The sequence below is a fragment of the Oncorhynchus gorbuscha genome, linkage group LG16 (genome assembly GCF_021184085.1).
Source record: "Oncorhynchus gorbuscha isolate QuinsamMale2020 ecotype Even-year linkage group LG16, OgorEven_v1.0, whole genome shotgun sequence".
NCBI lineage: Eukaryota > Metazoa > Chordata > Actinopteri > Salmoniformes > Salmonidae > Oncorhynchus > Oncorhynchus gorbuscha.
Window position 1 is genome coordinate 82,318,965 of NC_060188.1, and position 20,577 is coordinate 82,339,541.

Genomic DNA, 20,577 nt, shown 5'->3' on the forward strand with positions numbered 1-20,577 from the left:
TCCAAATACTTGTATGAGGTGACTACCTCAAGCTCTAAACCATCAGAGGTAGTAATCACACCTGTGGGGAGAGGGGCATTCTTCTTACCAAACCACATGACCTTTGTTTTGGAGGTCATGTGGTTTGGTAAGAAGAATGCCCCTCTCCCCACAGGTGAGACGAAATTGCAAAGTAACGTGCATGTGACACTAGCGCCTCCTTAACGCCAGCCAAAAAAAGAGCCCATAGCATTATACTTAAAGTTGAATATAGGCTATCCCTGTTGGCTCAGATGGGTTTAGCCTACAGGAGTTAACAGTACCAAAAACCATATTGTTACTATAGGGAGTCTTACACTTTCTAAGGTGAGGCCGATGTGTTTGATCAGACTAACTATATGCCTGCAAGCTTGACAAGTGACAGAATATCTCTTAGCGCTGAGTTCAACGTTGAACATATACAGTTGAAGTCAGAAGTTTACATACACTTTGGTTGGAGTCATTAAAACTCGATTTTCAACCACTCCACAAATTTCTTGTTAACAAACTACAGTTTCGGCAAGTCGGTTAGGACAAATACTTTGTGCATGACACAAGTAATTTTCCAACAATTGTTTACAGACAGATTATTTCACTTATAATTCATTGTATCACAATTCCAGTAGGTCAGAAGTTTACATACACTAAGTTGACTGTGCCTTTAAACAGCTTGGAAAATTCCAGAAAATAATGTCATGACTTTAGAAGCTTCTAATAGGCTAATTGACATAATTTGAATCAATTGGAGGTGTACCTGTGGATGTATTTCAAGGCCTACCTTCAAACTCAGGGCCTCTTTGCTTGACATCATGGGAAAATCAAAAAAATTTAGCCAAGACCTCAGAAAAAAATTGTAGACCTCCACAAGTCTGGTTCATCCTTGGGAGCAATTTCCAAACGCCTGAAGATAGCACGTTCATCTGTACAAACAATAGCACGCAAGCATAAACACCATGGGACCACGCAGCCGTCATACCTGTCACGTTCTGACCTTAGTTCCTTTGTGATGTCTTTGTTTTAGTATGGTCAGGGCGTGAGTTAGGTGGGCAGTCTATGTTCTTTTTTCTATGATTTGGTATTTCTGTGTTTGGCCTGGTATGGTTCTCAATCAGAGGCAGCTGTCAATCATTGTCCCTGATTGAGAACCATACTTAGGCAGCCTGTTTTCACCCTTGAGTTGTGGGTGATTATATTTTCTGTTCTGTGTTTTGCTTCACCATTCAGGACTGTTCGTTTTGTCAGTTTTATTTTTTTGTTCATTGTTCAGTATTCGTTTTGTCATTTTGTTGTTTTTGTTCAGTGTTCAGTATTCGTATTAAAACAATATGGACACTTACCACGCTGTGCATTGGTTCTCCTCTTCTTTCACCTACGACGAGCATTACAGAATCACCCACCACCAAAGGACCAAGCAGCGTGGTAAGGAGCAGCGCTATCTGGAGGAGGTGACAACATGGGACGAGATAGAAAGTTGGTCGGTCGACCCAGGGAGAGTGCTGGAGCCCGCCTGGGATTCTCTGGGACAGTGCGAGGAGGGATATCCTGGAGAATAGAGTTGGCACGGCGGTCAAGGAAGCCGGAGTCGCCCGTCTGTCCTGGGCTGCCGGAGTCTCCCGTCTGTCCTGAGCTGCCGGAGTCTCCCGTCTGTCCTGAGCTGCCGGAGTCGCCCGTCTGTCCTGAGCTGCCGGAGTCGCCCGTCTGTCCTGAGCTGCCGGAGTCGCCCGTCTGTCCTGAGCTGCCGGAGTCGCCCGTCTGTCCTGAGCTGCCGGAGTCGCCCGTCTGTCCTGAGCTGCCGGAGTCGCCCGTCTGTCCTGAGCTGCCGGAGTCGCCCGTCTGTCCTGAGCTGCCGGAGTCGCCCGTCTGTCCTGAGCTGCCGGAGTCGCCCGTAACTTCGGCACTGCCGGAATCTCCCGCCTGTCCGGCGCTACCGGAATCTCCCGTCCATTCGGGGCCCACTGCTAGGGTCCCCAGTCCGAGGTCGGCGGCGAGGGTCGCCGCTCTAAAGGTGCCACTGAGGCGGGAAAAGAAGCGGACAAAGACTATGGTGGAGTGGGATCCACGTTCCGCGCCAGAGCCGCCACCGCGCACAGACGCCCACCCAGACCTTCCCCTATAGGTTCAGGTTTTGCGGCCGGAGTCCGCACCTTTGGGTGAGGGGTACTGTCACGTTCTGACCTTAATTCCTTTGTGATGTCTTTGTTTTAGTATGGTCAGGGCGTGAGTTGGGTGGGCAGTCTATATTCTTTTTTCTATGATTTGGTATTTCTGTGTTTGGCCTGGTATGGTTCTCAATCAGAGGCAGCTGTCAATCGTTGTCCCTGATTGAGAACCATACTTAGGCAGCCTGTTTTCACCTTTTAGTTGTGGGTAATTATATTTTATTTTCTGTGTTTTGCTTCACCGTTCAGGACTGTTCGTTTTGTTGTTTTATTGTTTGTGTTCAGTGTTCAGTATTCGTATTAAACAATATGGACACTTACCACGCTGCGCATTGGTCCTCCTCTTCTTCCACCTACGACGAGCGTTACAATACCTCTCAGGAAGGAGACGCGTTCTGTCTCCTAGAGATGAATGTACTTTGGTGTGAAAAGTGCCAATCCCAGAACAACAGCAAAGGACCTTGTGAAGATGTTGGAGGACACAGGTACGAAAGCATCTATATCCACAGTAAAAATGAGTCCTATATCGACATAACCTGAAAGGCCGTTCAGCTCCGTAACCTCCATAAAAAAGCCAGACTACGGATTGCAACTGCACATGGGGACAAATACCATAGAGCCCTTATACCATCACTAGGGCCAGGTGTTTACTCTGATCAGGAATCATTATGGGCTACCTACCCAGGGCTCAAGTTTTTCCAGGCTCAATTCACGTGGTCTGGAATAACTCCTAGCCCCAGTTATACCATCACACACAGTTGAAGTTTTGGACTTTGAGCATTCTCAATCGGAGTCGGAGCAGACAGGCAGTGGCCCCAGCTGAATGCATGCATTTAGCTCGTCTTGCTCCTGAGAGGAGCAGCAGCATCTCTGCTGGGATTACACAATGTTGTGTGAGTAAGGCAGCAATGAGCTGCAACAGCAAAGATATGCCTTCATTCAGATGACTTGTTTTGTTGGTTTAGAAAAGCTTGAGGGTTTATTTGAGTTTTAGTCAATTGGTGTAACTTCGACAGTTGTAATTACATAGTCATATTGTTGAGTAGCATTAATAATCTAAATCTCTTATGGGGGTTTAGGCCCTGTTTGCTGTAATGCACTTTACGACAAATTAATTTTGTAAAAGCTCTACATGAGTTAAATTCCAATAACTATGATTGAAAAGAACCAGTCGTTTTTCTTTTTTAAGTTAATTTGTTATTTTCATTCATGCTGTGTAAAGCCACATGACAGGCACTAATCCTGTACAGTCCTGGTGAGGACGACAACCATCAATTGTGTAAAAGATTAACGAGACATTTATTTTAAACAATGGGCATCTGAAATAAGGTTGTCTATCTTAAGTTGTGAGTGGCATTTGCGGTCATCATATTCCACTTGTCCAACATTTGTCTCACTTCATAATGGTGATATAAATGGGAGTGGATGCTGCCTGTCACTTATTAACTGAAGAGGGTGAGGTCAGTGTGGTTTCCAGGGGGATCGTATAATGCCATTCAGATTGCAGATGGTTTATTATTATTATTATCCTAGTGCGTAGTTATCTAAAGGTTCAATTAAATAAATACAAATCCTCTTGTCTGTGTCATCCTCTTCATAGACAGTTCTTATCTTAACTCATCTCATTTGTACCATATTAAGATTTTTGTAGAGAATTACATTAAGACGCCTTAAAATATAGGAGTATGACAAACATTCACATTTCAAACAATTGAGCCCACTTTTATTTAGTCTCCCTTGGCAAACTTGTTGCCTCCCACAATGTATCAATGTCACTGCTTTTGCTTAGGGTTTTGTTTTATTCCCTCTTAAATGCAATATTGTCCCACCTAAAGTAGTGTTGCATCTTGAGTTCATGGGATTAGCAATTGGAGTTTGTTGATGGGATTAGCTATATAAACGTGTTTATGGGATTAGCTATATGACTTTGTTTATGGGATTAGCTATATAAACTTGTTTGTGGGATTAGCTATATAAACTTGTTTGTTGGATTAGCTATTTGAGCTTGTTTATTGGATTTGCTGTATAAATTTGTTTATGGGATTAGCTATATGAGTTTGTCTTGTTCATTGCTACTAAATGTCCTACTTTCAGTGTGATTTACTTTTGCAGATTTCCCCCCAATAAACCATTCTGATGTTATCTTGGTACTGTGGATGGATATGGCCATTCCAGAATGATGAATATGATCCATTAGTCGATTACTGGAACTCATCACTGATCTGACATGGAGCTCGCTGGCCATGATGTAGAAGAACAATCTGATAGTTACAGTGGAAGTCGGAAGTTTACATACACTTAGGTTGGAGTCATTAAAACGCATCTTGTTAAAAACTATAGTTTTGGCAAGTCGGTTAGGGCATCTGCTTTGTGCATGACACAGGTAATTTTTCCAACTATTGTTTACAGACAGATTATTTCAAGTTTTAGTCACTGTATCACAATTCCAGTGGGTCAGAAGTTTACATACACTAAATTGACTGTGCCTTTAAACAACTTGGAAAATTCCAGAATGTCATGGCTTTAGAAGCTTCTGATAGGCTAATTGTAGAAATGTCCTCTGGTCTGATGAAACAAAAATTGGACTGTTTGGCCATAATGACCACCGTTATTTTTGGAGGAAAAAGGGGGAAGCTTGCAAGCCGAGGAACACCATCCCAACCGTGAAGCACGGGGGTGGCAGCATCATGTTGTGGGGGTGATTTGCTGCAGGGGGGACTGGTGCACTTAACAAAATAGATGGCATCATGAGGATGGAAAATTATGTACATATATTGAAGCAACATCTCAAGACATCAGTCAGGAAGTTAAAGCTTGGTTGCAAATGGGTCTTCCAAATGGACAATGACCCCAAGCATACTTCCAAAGTTGTGGCAAAATGGCTTAAGGACTTCAAAGTCAAGGTATTGGAGTGGCTATCACAAAGCCCTGACCTCAATCCCATAGAAAAATTGTGGGCAGAACTGAAAAAGCAAGGAGGCCTAAGAACCTGACTCAGTTACACCAGCTCTGTCAGGAGTAATGGGCCATAATTCACCCAATTTTATTGTGGGAAGCTTGTGGAATGCTAACCAAAACGTTTGACCAAAGCTAAACAATTTAAAAGGCAGTGCTACCAAATACTAATTGAGTGTATGGTAACTTCTGACCCATTGGGAATGTGATGAAAGAAATAAAAGCTGAAATAAATAATTCTCTCTACTATTATTCTTACATTTCACATTCTTAAAATAAAGTGGTGATCCTAATTGACCGAAGGCAGGGATTTTTATAAGGGATTAAATGTCAGGAATTGTGAAAAACTGAGTTTAAATGTATTTGGCTAAGGTGTATGTTAACTTCCGAATTCAACTATAAATGATCCCACAATTTAATCCTTTATCAGATAAAAGCATTTCTGAATCTGATGATAGTAGAAGCTAATTTCTCTGTGTGAGTGTGCGTGTTCCTACATGGATGTGTAGATCTCTGTTCAGTTTAGTGGATATGTAGATCTCTGTCCAGTTTAGTGGATATGTAGATCTCTGTCCAGTTTACTGGATGTGTAGATCTCTGTCCAGTTTACTGGATGTGTAGATCTCTGTCCAGTTTACTGGATGTGTCCAGTTTACTCTCTGTCCAGTTTACTGGATGTGTAGATCTCTGTCCAGTTTAGTGGATGTGTAGATCTCTGTCCAGTTTACTGGATGTGTAGATCTCTGTCCCAGTTTATCTCTGTCCTGGATGTGTAGATCTCTGTCCAGTTTACTGGATGTGTAGATCTCTGTCCAGTTTATGTGTGGATACTGTAGATCTCTGTCCAGTTTAGTGGATCTGTAGATCTCTGTCCAGTTTAGTGGATCTGTAGATCTCTGTCCAGTTTACTGGATGTGTAGATCTCTGTCCAGTTTAGTGGATGTGTAGATCTCTGTCCAGTTTACTGGATGTGTAGATCTCTGTCCAGTTTACTGGATGTGTAGATCTCTGTCCAGTTTACTGGATGTGTAGATCTCTGTCCAGTTTACTGGATGTGTAGATCTCTGTCCAGTTTAGTGGATGTGTAGATCTCTGTCCAGTTTAGTGGATATGTAGATCTGTGTCCAGTTTAGTGGATATGTAGATCTCTGTCCAGTTTACTGGATGTGTAGATCTCTGTCCAGTTTACTGGATGTGTAGATCTCTGTCCAGTTTACTGGATGTGTAGATCTCTGTCCAGTTTACTGGATGTGTAGATCTCTGTCCAGTTTACTGGATGTGTAGATCTCTGTCCAGTTTACTGATGTGTAGATCTCTGTCCAGTTTAGTGGATATGTAGATCTCTGTCCAGTTTACTGGATGTGTAGATCTCTGTCCAGTTTACTGGATGTGTAGATCTCTGTTGCCAGTCTCTGTACAGCTTAGCACTAGAACTGACAGCAACAAAAAGCTTCATTCTCAGGGTGTCATCTTTCCAAGCTAAACGAACCAGCATCTTCACTCATCTGCTGTCTGTACAATGACTTCAGGATGAAATAATGCTTTTCTCTGCTAAGGCTGAGAGGTTCAACACAATGTTACATAAATCATGAAATGAGCAGGACCGAAACAATACAGGAAGAAGTTGAATTAGGAGGTGGATTTATAAAGTGGATTAAGGCATGCATTGATGAAAATGAATGAGTAAATGAATGGAATAAATGGGTTGTTTATTCAAGAACTGACTCAGACATATTTTGTCGGACGATAACATGAGGAAGATGGAGGATACAAGACGTCCCTTTGTTCAGGTCAAATCAGCTTTCAATGTTCTTTTTTTTTTAAAGGAGTGTGTACACAGGCCTAGACTGCACTAACTGTTGATAGCTATTCCTCTTCACTTCTTCATTGTGTATTTCAAACTCTTACTCCTTTGCCAATTAAGGGTCTTTTCAACGTTGTGCAGTAAAGTGGTCTCATACAAGCAGGGCAAACGCATGAATATAGATCCCTCTGTTCTGTACGACATTAACATTTAATGATTTAACAAAATGAGGCACTGTAGACGTTACAGGGAGGGATCCTAGGAGGGAGGATGGTACGCTAGGATGAGGTCATCTAGTCAGCCTGATAACAATTTGATGTTATTTTGCAATTATTGTTATTTGATTTGCGTCATTTGCTCAGATAGGCCTAGTTTATGCCCCTGAGCTCCATTGCACAATGATAGAGTACAGTCCAAGTCTAGCTTTTCTCCTCAGACTCTTGGATGTTTTGCTTGGATTGAAGCTGTGATCTGGCTGTCATGCCTGCCTTATGTCTGTTCACATGGACCAGCCGTGATGGTATTCCCCACTGGCCAAGAGAGAGAAGAGAAGAGAGAGACAGAGAGAGAGAGAGAAAGGTGTGGAACAATGCCCCATAATGACAAAGCAAAAGCTGGTTTTTCGAAAATGTAGCAAATCTATAAAAAAATAATGAAATATCACATTTACATAAGTATTCAGATCCTACACTCAGTACTTTGTTGAAGCACCTTTGGCAGCAATAACAGCCTAGAGTATTCTTGTGTATGACACTACAAGCTTGGCACAACTGTATTTGGGGAGTTTTTTCCATTCTTCTCTGCAGATCCTCTCATGCTCTGTCAGGTTGGATCGGGAGCGTCGCTGCACAGCTATTTTCAGGTCTCTCCAGAGATGTTCGATCGGGTTCAAGTCCAAGCTCTGGCTGGGCCACTCAAGGACATTCAGAGACTTGTCCTGAAGACACTCCTGCGTTGTCTTGGCTGTGTGCTTAGGGTCGTTGTCCTGTTGGAAGTTGAACCTGTGCCCCGTGTGCTTTGCGGGCTGCCATGTGCTTTTTACTGAGGAGTGACTTCCGTCTGGCCACACTACCATAAAGGCCTGATTGGTGGAGTGCTGCAGAGATGGTTGTCCTTCAGGAAGGAAGGACACCATTTAAGAATGATGAAGGCTTCTTCCATTTAAGAATAATGGAGGCCACTATGTTCTTGGGGACCTTCAATGCTGAAGAAATGTTTTTGTACCCTTTCCCGGATCTGTTCATCTACACAATCCTGTCTTGGAGCTCTACGGACAATTCCTTCGATCTCATGGCTTAGTTTTTGCTCTGACATGCACTGTCAACTATGGGACCTTATATAGACAGGTGTGTGCCTTTCCAAATCATGTCTAATCAATTTCATTTACCACAGGTGGACTCCAATCAGGTTGTAGAAACATCTCAAGGATGATCAATGGAAACAGGATGTATCTGAGCTCAATTTCCATTCTCATAGCAAAGGATCTGAATTCTTATGTAAATAAGGTATTTCAGTTTTTTATTTTTAACACTTTTTTAAACATTTCCAAAACCCTGTTTTCGCTTTGTCATTATGGTGTGTAGATTTTCTTTAATCTATTTTAGAATCAGGCTGTAAAGTAACAAAATGTGGGAAAAGGGCAGAGGTCTGAATACTTTCCAAATGCACTGTATATTGAAATAGAGAGAGAATGTGTGAGAGAGGCAGAGTGGAGGTGTGAGAGAGGGGGAGAGAGTGTTCTGTAGTAATGGTGAATATTGGTGTCTGGACACCTGAGAGCCCAGATGCTTTCCTCTGAACACAAAAGCTGCCCATCTCTCACTCTCTCGCTTTCTGCCTCTTCCCTCTCCCTGCTAATTGTAACCTGTGCAGCCAAATTAGATGTATTTGCACATTGGAATTTAGCCTACCTTTTTATATACATCCATGCTGCAGGACAGTGTGTATTCCTCTTGCATTCTTGGACCCATTAAAGGAATCTTCTCTTTAAACTCTCATTATCAACTCCTCTGACACTTTACCGGTTGTACCTGTAAAATATGATATGTGCAAAGTGGAATTATATTCAGAATTAACAGTACTACTTGTACAACTACGATGTTTGAATACATTTAAAGTAGATCTTAGTTAGCTTTGTCTTAGGGTAGGAGTGCTTATCTAGGATCAGGTCCCCCCTGTCCATATAATCATATTCATTATGATCTAAAAGGCCAAACAGATCCTAGATCAGCACTCCTACTCTGAGAGGCCCAGGGATTTTTTTCCCAGAGCTAGTGGCTCAGGTGAACGAACTGCTGACCCATTTCAACTGAACACATGACAATATTTAAACCTGAAGGAATATAGGCTTAATCTCCATGTCTGCCTACTATTGTTGTACTGCATAGCTCTATGGGATTGTGTTGGAATTTTCCTAGTTTATTTTGGACAATTGTACTAACCAGCCATAATGGAAGTACAATTCAAACAACCTAAACGGGTTTTTCGGCTGTCCATAGGAGAACCCTTGGAAAAAATATTTTTGGTTCCAGGTACCCTTTTCAGTTCCACGTGGAACCCTTTCCACAGAGAGTTCTACATGGAACCCAAAATGGTTTTTACCTTGAACCAAAAAGGGTTCTCCTATGGGGACAGCCAAAGAACCCTTTTGGAACTCTTTTTTTCCCTAAGATTGTAGCCACTGTAGGCTACCCAGCCACAATGGAAGTACAGAAGAACTACATCAAAGCCTATTCACCATTTCCCAGGAGTTAGTATCTTGGGCGTTGTGCACAATGTGTTGCTACTCCCTACCCACTTGACAGTTGTTCTTGTAGCTTAACTGTATATTCCCTCTGCAATTAGGGGAGCGACGTCGGTGGTGTGCAGATGTCGACAGAAGGGAACACTGAAGCCGTACGCAGTGAAAACACTGAAGAAAACAGTGAGTTCTTACTGGATGTTTTCATATTCTTAGTGTGATATTTTTACCCAGAGTACAACAGGTACATGTTTCTTCCTTAAACCGGTTCGGTTTTGTTTCTGCAGGTGGATAAGAAGATAGTTAGGACAGAGATAGGTGTTCTACTTCGACTCTCTCACCCAAACATTGTAAGGGTTCTACACACTTTTGTGCTGTCCTTGCATAGAATTAACGATTGTTATTATGTTTTTTATTGATGCTGAATTTATGTATTTTGTTTTATTTCTTTCAGATCAAACTAAAAGAGATCTTTGAGACCCCTTCAGAGATCAGTCTGGTCTTGGAGCTTGTGACTGGAGGAGAGCTATTTGAAAGGTTAGTTAACTGCCTTAATGGTCACACGCACCCACACACACTCTGTACCATTCCTTTGTTGCAACAATTATAACATATTTTTCTCTCAGGGTTGTGGAGAAGGGCTTTTACACTGAGCGGGATGCTGCTGATGCTGTCATTCAAGTATTAGAAGCTGTTGCAGTAAGTTGACTTCCTTCCTCTGACACCTGTCAGAAAGTAGGCTAATAAATGTCTAGCAAACTCTTGACATACTGTAATGCTTTTGACGTGCATAGCTGGGTGGCACCATCACACATTCACTCAGCCTGTCCCCTTATCTATACATTTTACAGAACAAAATGGCACCAATAGAAAACTTTTCCCGTAATCAAATCCTACATTTACTATCATTTGAACCAGCATTGTTGGACCAACAGTGTAAATGGATCAAGTATGCTGGATTTCCTTGAGTCATCACATAACCATAGCTATCTTTGACATCTCATCAACATGCACCAAGGCATATGTCTTCTTCCTCATGTTAGGAGTCCTGTTGAACAGGCATTCCCATGTTAGTGTATTCCATGATCCTCTGTTTGATTGCTGTTGCTAAGGAGATTAAATAGTTAAACAGTGTTTTTTTAACACATAGACCCCTTTCTGGGTTATTGGATCGAATCCCTGAGCAGACATGGTAAAAATCTGTCGTTCTGCCACTGAACAAGGCAGTTAACCCACAGTTCCCCGGAAGGCTGTCATAGTTAATTAAGAACAAATTCTTATTTACAAACTTGTCTAGTTAAATAAAGGTGCGATTTTCCAGTACACGACACAATGACGTCACGCACACATGCGCGCGGCCGTAAGAAATCCATTGCCAACTGCGCCCATTCCAACATAGCCTAGATGAGTTTTTATTACTTCAAAACAGAATACATGTTTTGGGTTCTCATAGGCTTACAATGATGTTTTGGTTCTTGCTTGAACAGTTGCTAAGATTATATTTGGTTGTGATCTTTGAAAAATAACTATTTTGGATGCAGCAGTTGTTAGCTGGAATGCTATATTGATATAGGCTAGCCAAAGAGCCATTTTACTGGTTGAAGTTGTAAGTGTTTTTAAAGTATAATGCAGTTGATTTGCGATGATAACACAAACATTCTATTAAGCAGGACATTCATACGAGCCTTAAAATCCAATTATAATCCAAAAGTAATGTGAAATGCACTTATAAGCAACATGTAAACAAAGGATTTCTATAAGAACTCTCCCTTGTTCAGTCACCAACTCTCCACACATCGCCCCGTGCGGCAGTTTGCAACACAGCCGTCTATTGAAATCAGTTCAGGGCTTGTTTGAAAAGGCAGTCTGAAACAGCTGCTGGTTTCCCAACGAGCTGACTGAGGAGGAAAAAAACGGGATTTCTGAAGCCTCCAGATCTTTTTAAAGTGTCCTTGTGTTGTTGAGCAAGCGTCGTGGAAGTTTCTGTTCCGTGTTGATTGGGAGTGATGTATTTACAGTGTACACGGCCACTTCGGAAACGGTGGAGAGTTTCTGCAGTCTGTCTGTTACATGATAAAAGCCATCTGGATATCTAGCTAATGTCCCAGTGGAGCATCTTGGTAGCCTCATGTCCGGCCAATCTCACTGGCACGTCTACACGCAAATCCCCACTCCGTTAGTGACAGATTTGAGTCCTTTATTATAGGCTTCTCATTTGGTGTTATCTTAGTATCCCAATGTGTTTATTCTTTTGAACACGGAGAATCTGGAACCACGTTTTAGATTTGTTAAGTTGTTTACTGTAAAAGGCGGTATTAGGCTAGGTAAGGTTCTTGATGTTGAGATTTAAGATTGAGAGGTAATATTTTCTTCACTGGCCAAATACATCATCTCGCCCACCTCTCATGTACTTTACTTTCTCTGGAAAGATCCACTGTCAATGAGAACACTGAGCTGTGTCGTTGGCCTATTGGCCAGAAAATCTTATTTTGTGTGGTGCTATGGCAGCCGTGGGAGACCTGATATATCTGTGGTGGTATGTGTGTGTGTATGGTGGGGGCAACTGTATTCCCTCCGGCCTGCTCTTCATCCCTCCATCCCACACTATACTTGTCAGATGAGAGAGGACACCTTATCTGTGTCAGCTCCATAGAGCTTTGTGCAGGAGAGGAGCATTCCCCTCTGACATCACAGAGCCATTACACCGAGGGGTTGTCACAATACATAGTGTGGGGAGAAAATGATGCCTTCATTCACTGTGAACGAGGTCTATTCAACCTAGCCATTCCCAATGAGAAAATATGACTGTTTTGTTGCATAACAAGGATAGCTCATTCAGTACTAACCTTGATGCTTAGCATTTTCACTCCAGTGGAATGGAATGTGGTTCTTCAACAGCTTAATGTTACATAAGAAACTAGGTATTTGCATAACCACTAACCCACCCACAGTGTGCAGAAGATAAGTTATACAATAGGTTGCTTTACAAACAGATGTCATTATCAAGACAGTGAGCCGTAGAGTAGGTCTCTATACTCTATACCTTATCCATGACACTACAAACTCTTTGAACGTATTGCTTTCCCTCACTTGAATCCCACCTCGTCTTTTCAATGGGCAGCTTATCAAGGTAGCTGCCTTGTGCTGCTGTTTTCTGTAACTGTGTAGACTTCTATGTCCCACATAGCCTTGTTTGATGAGTTACTGTGTTAACACTGGTGAAAGTACTCGCTAAACCCAAGAATAGTTTAAAACACACTTTAAATCATGCGTATGTCCAGAACATAGTATCATAGCACAGTGTACAGGAAACTCCAACATAAAGTGTGTTAATAGGGTGTTAGCTGCCAGAAGAGCTTCAATGCCCCTTGGCATAGATTCTACAAGTCTCTGGAACTCTATTGGAGCGATGCGATTTTATTCTTCCACCAAAACAAATTGTTGGTGGTGGAAAATGCTTACTCAGGTGTCACTCCAGCAGTGTTCAATTGGGTTGGCATCTGGTGACTGACACACACACACAGCTCAGAATAGGCAATGATAAGAAAATTCAACTTTGCATTTTGTTTAACCATAGACCATTTTCAACAGTGCACTATGAAGCAGGAATATGATGGTTCTCTGTAGAAAATGAATTGGGGGAGCGGGCACCGATTCATTCGGCGGTGCTGAATCCCAAAATCCTCAAACAGTCCAGCTCCATACACACCAGCAGACAAATCAATAGCACAAGATGTGTGTAGGAGTCATACAGCCACCCGAATGCTATGGTGTTGCCTTGTGTCTTTGTCTTTATCCAGTACCTGCATGAGAACGGCGTGGTGCACCGAGACCTGAAACCTGAGAACCTCCTATACGCTACCGCAGCACCAGATGCTCCCCTCAAAATAGGTTGGTGGGGTTACTCAATACCCTGTGGGATTCACTACGATTATCCCAAAGAACATCCATTGACTCTGTTGTGCTATCAGAGACAGAACTGGCTTGATCAGACATAGTTAGGAAATCTATGCCAACGATTATGTTCTATTGGAATGATCTATTACTATTTTCTATTCTACCGGTATTCTATTCTACTATTTTATTCTAAATACCAGATATTAGGACTTCCAGAAAGAGGCATCATCATAATATAGCTCTGTCTCTTTCATTTTGCAGCTGATTTTGGTCTGTCGAAGGTCATTGATGATCAGGTCACAATGAAGACTGTTTGTGGTACACCAGGATACTGTGGTAAGTTGTAACCCATTACTGTGATGCTTTTTCATTCACTTGGAACATATTATTTGCTAGCTACAGGATTAGAGATTACCATTTGAGACCAAGCAGATGTTTCTTGTTTTGGTTGCATGCTTAACTTGCCAAGATTTGAGCAGAGAAGTTTACAATGAGGACAGGGTGTATATTGTTTAATGTTTATCCACATACTACATAGTAAATTTTTCCTTGGATAAATAATTACTAAGTACGAATTCCCTACTCTGTTTTCACCACTGTCTCTCTCCTTCCCCCTTGTGCTGCCCCTCCCTCCCTCCCTCCCTCCCTCCCTCCCTCCCTCCCTCCCTCCCTCCCTCCCTCCCTCCCTCCCTCCCTCCCTCCCTCCCTCCCTCCCTCCCTCCCTCCCTCCCTCCCTCCCTCCCTCCCTCCCTCCCTCCATCCTGCTCTCATCTCCCCCTATCTATCCTTCCTCCCCTCCCTCCCTTGCTCCCTCCCTCCCTCCCACCCTCCATCCTGCTCTCATCTCCCCCCCCTATCTATCCTTCCTCCCCTCCCTCCAGCCCCAGAGATTCTGCGAGGAAGTGCTTATGGACCTGAGGTTGACGTGTGGTCGGTGGGAGTTATCACATATATCTTGTAAGGGATACCAGCCCCTCAAAAGTTTACTTGAACCCAGAATCACATCATTAAAAGACATCGGTTATTTTTACACTCAACAGTTTTGTTCATTTGTTAGCAGCAAAAAAGAATACATCAAGAATTGTTGTGTTCTTTCTTTGAGGAATTGCAGACCCTTTTTAGTTGTATTTTTCTGCCATTTTGGTTTCTGAACCAAGGGTGTTGGTGCATTCCTGTTGTATAGCTTCTGAGTGATTTTGTTTCTTTCACATACTGATTGGTATACATATTTGATTCAGTATGTGGTTGTGAGTTCCCCATTATACAGCAAACCAGGAAATGGTAGTGTAACTGTTAGCAACAGCATTCAGGAGAATCGCTGGTATACAGACTCACTACTAGTTAATAAATATTAAACTGTAAAAATAACATATTTTAAAGGCACATCAATCTGGGAGAATAAGAGTGTGTGACTAGAAAGCCTTAGTGCAAGGAGGATTGCACCTCTAATAGAGTTGTAGCTTAGGCCCCTATCAGATCCTGTCAGACTGTAGCCAGCTATTGAATCAATAGACAGGAGCTGTCTGTGTTTGATGTATGCCTCGTATTTCATCCTCCCTGAAAGGCTATGTGGCTTTGAACCGTTCTTCGATGAAAGAGGGGACCAGTACATGTTCAAGAGGATCCTCAACTGTGAATATGAGTTTGTCTCCCCCTGGTGGGACAATGTGTCCTTCAACGCCAAAGACCTGGTGAGTTTTATTGATTTTACCAGGGGTGTATTCATGATGCCAATTCTGTCGCAAAACTTTTTGTCTGTTGCAAAATATTCAATGAAAACTAGAGTTTCTATTGGACAAATGAAGGTTGGCCCCATCCCGTTTTGTTCCGCTTGCTTCCGTTTGTTTCTGTTTGGTTCGTAGTTAAGACACCCCTGGGGTTCTCAGGTTACCACAGTCACGCTGGCAAAAATGTTCCCCTGGTACTTAGGTGTAATTGATAAATCAGTAATTGGTGGAGAATGAAAACCTAGTTCCGTGGGAGACCTGCTGGCTGCATTGTAGAAGACAGGAAGTGGCAAGCGAGAGGCATAACTGGACCCACAATCTGTCTTCTCCAGCAAGTGGTGCTTTTCCTCTTTTTTTGCTCACCAAGAGATGAGTTTTGTATGGAGGTTAATGAGTGTTGAATTTAAATTTGTTTAAAAAAATGTTACCTTTATTTAACTTGGCAAGTCAAAGTCTTCTTTACAATGACTGCCTAGCCCGGCCAAACCCTAACCCGGACGACCCTGGGCCAATTGTGCGCCACCCTATGGGACTCCCAATCACGGCTGGGATTGATACAGCCTGGATTCGAACCAGGGTGTCTGTAGTGACGCCTCAAGCACTGAGATGCAGTGTCTTATTTGATCGAATAGAAGTTTCGTACTGCTTAGGTTTTTACAAGTTTACTGATATAAATAGGACATGTGACATCCCGGCAACTTTGGGGAAAAAAACACTTTCTATCAGAGTTGTGCCATTGGCTAAAATGGTCCCACCTGATCTTGCCTCCTCCTGACTGCCTTCCATTTTTGAAGACGTTTCTTTTCATTGTTAGAGCGGTCAATATAATGGATCATCTGTGATTGTACCACTGGGTCAGGTGAAATGTTTCCCAGGTGAAATGTCAGTGTGAGTGTGTCCATGTTGGGGGCGGCAGGTAGCCTAGTGGTTAGAGCGTTGGACTAGTAACCAAAAGGTTGCGAGATCGAATCCCAGAGCTGACAAGGTCAAAATATGTCTTCTGCTCCTGAACAAGGCAGTTAACCCACTATTCCTAGGCCTTCATAGTAAATTAGAATTTGTTCTTAACTGACTTGCCTAGTTAAATAAAATAAATATTGGTGTGTCTGATAATGTATCAAATAATGTAAAAAAGGAGGGTAACTAGAAATGCAGGGCATTCTGACTTATGTGTGAGTGTGTCCATTATGAACTGGGCCGACTTGTTATGTGGACAGAAACCAAGAAAATAATAAATTCAGTCTCAGTGACCCAGTTACTTACGTACTGCTGTCCTGTAGGTGAGAAAGCTAATTGTCCAGGATCCAAATAAACGGCTGACGACCTTGCAAGCGCTGGAGCACCCCTGGGTGACTGGGAAGGCAGTTAACTCAGCCCATATGGACACCGCTCAGAAGAAACTGCAGGAGTTCAATGCACGCCGAAAACTCAAGGTAGATGCAAAACAACGTTTCTCAATAGGATTTTGTACGGTGATTGAGGGCAAGTAGTACCTTGTCTAATTTATTGATTTTTAAAGTCGTGATTGTGTAGTTGTGTCAAGATCCTTTTGAATGCAAGCAAGACAAACATCAACTCAGCAAAAAAAGAAACGTCCTCTCACTGTCAACTGCGTTTATTTTCAGCAAACTTAACATGTGTAAATATTTGTATGAAAATAACAAGATTCAACAACTGAGACATAAACTGGACAAGTTCCACAGACATGTGACTAACAGAAATGGAATAATGTGTCCCTGAACAAAGGTGGGAAGGGGGGTCAAAATCAAAAGTAACTGTCAGTATCTGGTGTGGCCACCAGCTGCATTAAGTAATGCAGTGCATCTCCTCCTCATGGACTGCACCAGATTTGCCCGTTCTTGCTGTGAGATGTTACCCCACTCTTCCACCAAGGCACCTGCAAGTTCCCGGACATTTCTGGGGGGAATGGCCCTAGCCCTCACCCTCCGATCCAAAAGGTCCCAGACATGCTCAATGGGATTGAGATCCGGGCTCTTCGCTGGCCTTGGCAGAACATTGACATTCCTGTCTTGCAGGAAATCACGCACAGAACGAGCAGTATGGCTGGTGGCATTGTCATGCTGGAGGGTCATGTCAGGATGAGCCTGCAGGAAGGGTACCACATAAGGGAGGAGGATGTCTTCCCTGTAATGCACAGCGTTGAGATTGCCTGCAATGGCAACAAGCTCAGTCCGATGATGCTGTGACACACCGCCCCAGACCATGACGGGCCCTACACCTCCAAATCGATCCTGCTCCAGAGTACAGGCCTCAGTGTAACGCTCACTCCTTCGACGATCAACACGAATCTGACCATCACCCCTGGTTAGACAAAACCGCAACTCGTCAGTAAAGAGAACTTTTTGCCAGTCCTGTCTGGTCCAGGGACGGTGGGTTTGTGCCCATAGGCGACGTTGTTGCCGGTGATGTCTGGTGAGGACCTGCCTTACAGGCCTACATTTACAAGCCCTCAGCCCAGCCTCTCTCAGCCTATTGTGGACAGTCTGAGCACTGTTGGAGGGATTGTGCGTTCCTGGTGTAACTCGGGCAGTTGTTGTTGCCATCCTGTACCTGTCCCGCAGGTGTGATGTTCGGATGTACCGATCCTGTGCAGGTGTTGTTACATGTGGTCTCATTAGTGTCCTAAGTTTTTATAACTGTGACGTTAATGCCTACAGTCAGTAACCTGTTTGTCTTAACGACCGTTCCACAGGTGCAGTGTTTAAACCCTTTCCAATGAAGATCTGTGAAGTTATTTGGATTTTTACTAATTATCTTTGAAAGACAGGGTCCTGAAAAAGGGATGTTTCTTTTTTTGCTGGTTTTACATGATTGCTATAATACCTAGATTCATCAGCATAGTCAGAGTGGGCATACACATGAATCCTAAACTGTGTCAATGAATGATATACTGTGTTTTGTTTTGTGTTTTCGTTGACAGGCTGCAGTAAAGGCCGTGGTGGCTTCGTCACGATTGGGCAGCGCTGGCAGTCACGGCAATGCTGACAACAGCAAGAACAGCAACTGCAACAACCCCGCCAATCAGAAAGAGGCACAAGAGGAGCAGCCACGGAACGACCAATCACAGTCAAAGATCCAGGAAGGATCCTAACTGTGGAGCTCCTCTGTCGTTGTGACCCTGTTGGACTGTGAAATTGCTGAGAGGAGCTATGTGGTTTCACCTTCTGTACTGGAGATACTCTGCCTGGCTTTATTGCATGTGACTGATTTATTAAACGATGTACAACCATATTGACTCGGTACATTGGAACAACATGCCTACAAGTATTTAAAGTACATGTGAAATCAGAGTTTACTACTGCACATTCCCATTTCATAACTCACACAAGTAGCTTCATTGGATGGCTTCCATTATACCATGTTATAACTACAAAATGGCCTCCAAGTGTTCCCAGTATTAATTTACCAGTTTGTAAATTAATTCATAACAATTGGCAGAATAAGGATAGTAGGTCATTATGTGTTCTGGTAATCATCATGCTGCTTTGGTGGCAGAACATAGACTGAAGAATCGATCTAGGTTGATTTTCAATATTGATTAAGTAAGTCTACAGTATCTGGAGAACGGGTTGGACACATTTTCCAGGCGGTCATAAATGTAACCTTTATTACAACTTCTAAGGAGAATGCCTTATTATTGTATCTTATTAACTGGGTTTTACACTCCCTTTGTAAGAACTATTTCATATCTTAAGAAATGGATTAGAAACATGTTAAAATCAATCATTTGCACAATGATTGTATTCAAATTGACTTTCAAGGAACATAAGGTTATTTCATAGTGCAGAGTTGTTTTAGCATTAAGAACTTTTCACTTTTGTATACCAAAATATGTTGTGTACAACTGAAAAGGCACCCCAGTTTTTTATTGCCAAATACAACATTTGCAGAGAAATGGATGAGTAAATCAAATTTGATTTGATTTAGCTATTCAGTGCCAAAACTTGGTTGAGGCTGCTGCTTTATTTGATAATATCCCACCTCTGTCATATACAATTGAAGAGGCTGTAATCTTAGTGAAAATATTTATCTCTCATTATAAACTGGGTGGTTCGAGCCCTGAATGCTGATTTGCTGACATCAGTGGTATATCAGACCGTATACCACAGGTATGACAAAACATTATTTTTACTGCTCTAATTACATTGGTAACCAGTTCATAATAGCAATAAGGAACCTTGGGGGTTTGTGGTATATGGCCAATATACCACGGCTAAGGGCTGTATCCAGGCACTGTGTGTTGTGTCGTGCATAAGAACAGCCCTCAGACGTGGTATATTGGCCATATACCACACCCCCTCGTGCCTTATTGCTTAATTAACCCATTAACTGACATGCCGTGTTATGGAATGATTTTTTTAATCTACAAAGAAAAGGCTGTATATTGAATTTCAGCATGCTTTTGCCTTCAGTATAAAGGAATGATGTGGATAATAATGCATGTAGGAATGTTGAATTGAACTGCTGCGGTTGTCTGTAGAAATGCACTATAGTTGGCTGACACCACATGACGGACGTGATCTGTGTTAAACAGTGAAGTATTAGAAGCCTCTTAAGGCTTTAAGACATTAACTTGATATTCATTTTATATGCTCAAGGAAACATTAAATAATTCAATGTTGTCTTAAAATGGTTACCATTAACATTGATTTGGTAAGGACTGCAGTATTTAAAAAATAAACAAAATGAAGTTACATATGTTTGGGCAGTTTTGTATATCAGACGGCTTATGTACTCTTTGAACTTGTATACAAATGTTTTTTATTATTTTAGTGACCTACCATTTCCAGTGTTTCCGCTAAATTGTAGATGAATTAGGTGGGGTGGTCTCCATCGCTCAGTAATGGAAGATACCCCTATACTGACCAATGTCTATGGTATAATGTATGTAACAGGTTAGTGTGGAGAGAGAGTGAAATGTAAGGGGCATTTATGGATCCTGTGGTGCAAATGTGAGAGAACTATCCTGGGCATAGGCAGTAGTATTCTCACATACATCATGTTACAGAATTACCCCTCTCTCTCAAACTTTCCTCCCATTTGAACCAAGCCCATGCCAATGGGTAAACTCCTTCAAAGGCCATCCCACTGCTGCCACCAATGTAAGAGGCCGAGGTGGAGAAAGAGTGATGGAGTGATGATCATTGGGCACGATCCATGGATCCTGCAATGGGGCACTACTCCTTATAGCAGAAAACTCACATACACCTTGCATACAAAACATATACATATACAGTATATATATATACACTGCTC

The 20,577-nt window shown here is 42.4% G+C and overlaps 1 protein-coding gene across 3 annotated transcripts in view; it reads left to right on the plus strand.

The window, feature by feature from the left end:
* The window catches only part of LOC124000352 (calcium/calmodulin-dependent protein kinase type IV-like), a 30,056-nt gene extending 11,512 nt beyond the window's left edge, over positions 1 to 18,544 (plus strand). The window contains exons 2-12 of one of the 3 annotated variants that reach the window (XM_046306650.1): positions 9,781 to 9,859; positions 9,964 to 10,026; positions 10,131 to 10,213; positions 10,303 to 10,375; positions 13,477 to 13,567; positions 13,835 to 13,909; positions 14,455 to 14,530; positions 15,138 to 15,264; positions 15,777 to 15,871; positions 16,659 to 16,733; positions 18,242 to 18,383. In XM_046306650.1, the coding sequence (XP_046162606.1) occupies positions 9,781 to 9,859; positions 9,964 to 10,026; positions 10,131 to 10,213; positions 10,303 to 10,375; positions 13,477 to 13,567; positions 13,835 to 13,909; positions 14,455 to 14,530; positions 15,138 to 15,264; positions 15,777 to 15,871; positions 16,659 to 16,733; positions 18,242 to 18,251 (847 nt within the window). In that variant the 3' untranslated portion in view covers positions 18,252 to 18,383. Of the gene's footprint in view, positions 1 to 9,780; positions 9,860 to 9,963; positions 10,027 to 10,130; positions 10,214 to 10,302; positions 10,376 to 13,476; positions 13,568 to 13,834; positions 13,910 to 14,454; positions 14,531 to 15,137; positions 15,265 to 15,776; positions 15,872 to 16,580; positions 16,734 to 18,241 lie in introns of all 3 variants that reach the window. The other 2 variants (XM_046306649.1, XM_046306651.1) reach the window with 2 other exon arrangements.
* Positions 18,545 to 20,577: the final 2,033 nt, after the last annotated feature.